Source organism: Neopelma chrysocephalum, unplaced genomic scaffold (assembly GCF_003984885.1).
Source record: "Neopelma chrysocephalum unplaced genomic scaffold, ASM398488v2 Primary Assembly neopelma1_96661, whole genome shotgun sequence".
Lineage (NCBI taxonomy): Eukaryota > Metazoa > Chordata > Aves > Passeriformes > Pipridae > Neopelma > Neopelma chrysocephalum.
Genome location: NW_020925306.1, coordinates 7,500 through 12,929, shown reverse-complemented (window position 1 = coordinate 12,929; position 5,430 = coordinate 7,500). Strand labels below are relative to the sequence as shown.

General features: G+C 68.9%; 1 protein-coding gene across 1 annotated transcript; it reads right to left on the bottom strand.

Moving 5' to 3' along the window:
* Positions 1-36: 36 nt before the first annotated feature.
* On the bottom strand, positions 37-5,349 carry LOC113981560 (drebrin-like; the record flags this gene model as incomplete). Its single annotated transcript, XM_027708985.1, has 6 exons — positions 5,182-5,349; positions 1,016-1,071; positions 803-915; positions 543-617; positions 320-466; positions 37-158 (listed from the first exon to the last, which is right to left on the bottom strand). Coding segments are annotated over exons 1-6 (599 nt in total), but the record flags the coding sequence as incomplete, so codon positions are not given.
* Between the last annotated feature and the right edge of the window lie 81 nt (positions 5,350-5,430).

Genomic DNA, 5,430 nt, shown 5'->3' with positions numbered 1-5,430 from the left:
GGGGGGGGATGAATGAGAGGGCTGCACATCACTCACCCTGCCCGCTCCCAGGGGCTACCGGCTGCTCCCCCATACGCCACCTTGGCCTGTTCCCAGAACTGCTCCCGGTTGAGCCGCTTCATCTCCACGGTGGCGTCAGTTTTCTGGTAAGTGGTGCCCTGGGACGGAGGAGAGGCAGGGGGGGTGGAGGGGCTGGGATCAGCGAGGGGGGATGACAGTAAGCGGCATACAGGGTGAGGGGCTGCGGCAGACAGGAGCCCCGGGCGGGAGGGATGCCCCAGACCCGCCACCATCACCATCGCTGCCATGGGGACATTACCACGGGCTCGGCGTTCTCGTCCTCGCGCAGCCGCAGGCGGTGCAGCACTGGGCTGGAGACACGGGCCAGCCCGTTGGAGAGCCGCTGCCCAATGGCCCCTGGGTCAATGTCCTCCACACTGCTGGCATTGACGATGACATCGACACCCTAGGGAGGACAAGCAGCCATCAGGGTTCAGGGTTGGTGCCCCGGCGGCATCATCTCTTTCCCCAGCATCACCCACCTGGAAGAACTCAGCAATCTTGGCTACATGGCTTGCGCAGGCGCATTTGCGGGCATCTGGCACATCCTCGCCCACCTGTGGCAGCCAGAGAGGGGTTGAGCCGGGAGGGGCAGCAGGGTGACCCCCACCCCCCTGACCACCACGGGACAGCAGGACTGTGGGGCACCTGTACCCCCCTGGCCACCTCCAGCTCCTCGCTCATACCCAGTCATTCCCCATGGGCACAGCCCCCCCTCAGCACGGCCCCCACACACACTCACCCAGTTGACGAGTACGTATTTGGGGAGCACAGCCTGGGGGTCCTTGACGCTGCAGAAGCCATACATCACCTTCTGGATCTCAAAGTGGCCGGAAAGCTCCAGCAAACCTCCACCTGGCACAGCACTGTCAGCTCACGTCCACCCAGCACCAGGAATGGGTGCCAGGGAAAACACTGGCAGAGCCAAGCCAGTGGAGGGGACAGAGGACCTTACCTCCTGACGCTGCCAGCTTCAGGTCATCAGAGCCATCCTCATACGTGTAGAGGGCCCTGGGGAGACACTGTGGGTGAGCCACAGCCAGAGTGAGTGTGGGGAGGCCCCCCCATCTCCCTATCCTGGTCACACTGAGGTCAGGGCAGGCCCTGGGGGACCGGCTGGTCCCCAAGCTACCACATAGCCACACCAAGCCTTTGTCCATCGCCATCATCAAGGGCCAGGCTACCAGGCAGGGTGGGCAGGATGTGGGGCAGGTCTCATCCACCCATCCTTGCTGGCAGCCACAGAGCAGGGACAGAAGTTTTGGGGACAGAACAGTCACTTGGGCACAGGGACCCACTGGCTGCTGTGCCACAAGCCACCACAGCCTCACAGCTCTTTGCCCACCCACCCCTGTCCCCCCATGACCCTGCCAGCTAGTGACCAGGTTTGGGGACAGCCCCATGCCCCCGGTAGGAACCCAGAGCTGCTCACGTGCCCGTCTGCGTGAGCCGCCAGCCCAGCAGGCACCAGGCTGGGGGAGGACGCCGGAGCACCATCAGCAGCAAATCAATGTGCCGCCGGGGTGTGATGGGGCCGTCATGGAGACTGTTCCTTGGAAACCGTTCCCAGCTGATGGGAAACCCCCTGTCGCTCCCACCGTGCCCTGGCCAGCCCCCCCGGGGGCTCCACGGGGACCCCCACCAGCCCGCACCTCCCCAGGGGCACACAGCCAGCAACAGAGGGGGGACCACGCATGCCAAATTGATCCAGGGCGGGTGGGCGAGGGGATGGATGTCGCTAGGCAACCAGCATCCTCCGTCACCATGGCAACACCCCCCCATCCCAGCTGGGATGCAGCTCGCCCCGATGACGAGGTGATTAGTGAAGGGGAGCGGGGGAGGCAGGCAGGCAGCGGGGACCTGCGGGGCCTGGCAGGCACCCAAACCTGCCTGCCACCGTCACGCGCTGCACCCGGAAAGCCGGGGCCGCCCGTGCTGGATCCCCCACATCCCTGCACCACGGCTCTGCCGATCAGCATTCGGCTGGTGGTGCCCACACAGCGCTTATTCAAGCCCCAAAATCCCTGTGGTGCCGGGCAGAGCTGTCCTCACCCGAGCTCACAGCTTCCAGCCACAGCCTGGGGGACAGGAATCGAGGGTCCTAAGGGCACAGCCACCCCCAAAACAGGGTCATGCCTGGAGCTAAAAAGCAGGGGGAAGGCAGGCAGGTGCCTAACAGGGAGAGGGCCTCCTTCTGACTCTGGCACCCGCCCCCCAAGCCCCTGGCAGCCAGCCGCAGATAATTGCACCAACAAGATTGACTTTAATCCGCACATCCCGATCCCGCTAATCGGCCGCCCCAGCCGGCGCCAGCTTCCAGGCCTGGAACAGCTGCAAAGTGCTGTCTGTGATGCCTGTGACGGGGAAGGGTGGCAAATGTAGCCCCTGATCCCCCAGGAATGGGGGAGGACAGCAGCAGTTCGGGGGAGCGCAGGGCCACGGGGTGGAGGCAGGCAGGGTGGGATGCAGCCGCCTGCAGTTGGGAGGAAAGAAGTAGGGCAGAGCCACAGCATCACTGCCTGGGGAGCCCTGTGGGTGCTAGGGGCATCCACTGCCTCCTCTCCCCCCTGAAACCCTGCCATGCTGGGTGGTGTCTGAGCACAGGGCTGATGCCTGCTCCCAGGGATGCTCCCAGGGCAGCTGGGACTTGCCATGGACACAGCCCAGCAGCATGGCCTGACCCCACACCACATGGAGGTTTCCAGTCCATGGGACAGAGGGGCCATGCTGGGGCCAGCAGCATCCCCCCGGGGTGCCCCCAGTGACCCACAGCCCAACAGCATCACCATGACCCCCTGGCTGTGGGGACCATCTGTGCCACAGCGGGTGCTGGCAGCATCGTGCATCATTTACCTCCCTTCCATGGGCTTTAATCCCTCCACCCAACCCATACAGCCCCTTCCTACCCCAGGGCTCCAGGTATGTGGGTCACCCGTGGGTGGAGGTGGCCTATGCAGCCCAGGTAGGGCTCTCTGTAGGCGGGGGGCTCCAGCAAGGATCTCCCATCACTCCATCAAGGGGAGCATGGCCCCACTGCCCTTGCATGGCCCCGCTGCTCTCTGGAGCAGGCAGAGCAGTACCTCTGGGTGCCAGCAGCCAGGGCTCCCGCAGCAGCCCACCCCCCACGCCATGGCAGGGTCACATTGCCCCAGTCTCCCCTCCCAGCCCCGGCACATGTGTTTCCAATGTAGCTGGGAGCTCCAGGGAGTCGGCGTGCTCAGAAAGCAGCACCAAATTCCTTTCCGATCGAGTAATGGGCCCCAGCAGCCTTCGCGGGGCCGGGCAGGGGGAGGGGATGGTCGGACCCTCCAGGACCGGGCTGGAGCAGGGGGAATCCCAGACTAAACACAGGGATCCCGGCCGGGCAAGAGCACGGCATCCCCCGGCACTGGCCCAGGACCAGGCTCTGGCGCGGTGTCCTCCCAGACCCTGGCTCAGCGAGGCTGGGCCCCCACCCCGTAGGACTGTTCCCATCACCTTGCCCGATGCAGCCCCCCCAACATCACCCCTCATCCCGCACCCCGACACTGGGCCCTGCAGCGGGGATGCTGCTACCACGGGCACCGAGTGCCAGGCACCCCGGTGACTATGGGATGGAGCAGCTGGGGACGAGGGCAATCTCAGTTCCGAGGACGGGGATGAGGAGGGATCACTGCCCGGCCGGGCTCAACGCTGGAGAGGTGGGGGGGGACCCGGCATCAGCACTCGCCTTCCCGGGAACCGATTCTGCTGCTCTCAGCAGCTTTGGCAGGGACGGCTCCTTTGCAGCGGATGCCGGGAAGCGAGATGTACCCTGAGCTGACAGCTGCCGCCTGGCCGGCAACACGCACGGAGCTTGCCCACAGCGCCCTTGGGCTGCCAGCGGGACCGCGGGATCCCACGGAGACCGCAGGGCTGGTGGGGACTAGGACCTACCCAGACCCACACAGCACTACACAGCCCTGTCCCGAGAGCAGGGACCCGGCTAAAGATGGGCGTGTGCCCGGCTGGGCGGTGGGTGCAGCCCAGCTGGGAGGTGGGTGCCCCAGCTGTGTGGTGGGTGCACGGTAGCCCCCTCCCTGCCCTCTCCGAGAGCATCATGCACAGCATGCACCCAGCACCCACACTGCCCAGTGCCCCGGCTCTGCCCAGCGAGCTGCACCCTGGCGTACCGGCAGCATCCCCGCACGGCACAGGCACCCTGGTGGGCAACGAGGGGGTCTCGGGGCAGACGGCCCCAGACGGCCCCAGCCAGCCCCACGGCACCAGGGTGGAGTGGGAGATGTGGGTGGGCGCTGGGGGACAGGGGTTGGCGGGGGGTGATGGTCCCTGCAGCGGGGCCTGGATCCAGCCGGGCCCCAGCACCGCAGAACCGGGTGCCCAGCACTGGGGGCAGGACGGGCAGGGTGGGCAGCCGAGGGGTCCCAAGGGAGAGAGCCACCCCCCACCCCAAATCGGCACCAATCCCAGCCCACCGGGGCAATCCCAGGTCGACGCACCGAGGCCCCCCAGGGATGTGGCACCCCCGGAACTTGAGGGATCCGGGGGTAGCGGGGCGGCGTGGGATGCTTGGTGCCCCGGCGGTCGCAGGCCTCGCCCCGCCGGGCAGCGGGACCGCCCGCTGTCGGGGCACCGGCGGCGCCGGCCGGGGAGCGGGGCCGGGCTGGGGGCGCCCCGATCCCCTCCCCATCCCCCGCCCCCCGGGCGCCCCTGCCCACGACTCCGGCTCCAGACAATGGCGACGGACCGGGGCCCGGCCCAGCACCGGGGAGCCCCCCGGGGCCCTCCCCGCCGTGCGCGGATCCCCCGTTCCCGGCTCTCGCTGCCCGGCGGGGGGTCGCGCCGGGCCGTGCCGGGGGCTCCGGGGGGCGGTGAGTCCCGGCGCTCGCACGTGCCGGCCCGGCGCAGACAAAGCGGGGACCGCGCCCCGGCCCGGTGCGGCGGCGGAGGGCAGGTGCGGGCACCGAGGGCGGCGGGCCGGGCACACCCCCCGCCGCCCCGCCCGCCTTTGTGTGCCGGGGCTCCCGGGGACGGCGGGGGGCGCAGCGCGGGGCGCGGCCGGTGTTACCGGGCGGCTCCGTGCACAAAGGGCGGCGGCGGCGGCGGGGACAAAGGGGCGGCGGCGGCGGCGGGCGCGCTCACCAGTCGGTGGGGCTGTCCTCGCCGATCACGTCCTGGTAGGAGGCGAGCAGCTCCAGGCGGTGCGCCGCGAAGCCGACGCCAGCCATGGCAGGGCCGGGATGCTGCCGGGGGACCGGAGGGACCGGCCGCCTGCCCGCCTCCGAGACACTGCCGCAGCGGCCGGGCGGAGGGGCGAGCGGCGGGGAGGCTCCGCCCGCCGCCGCGCCCGGTCCTAGCGCCGCGAACGGCGGCCCCCCTCCCCTCCCCTCC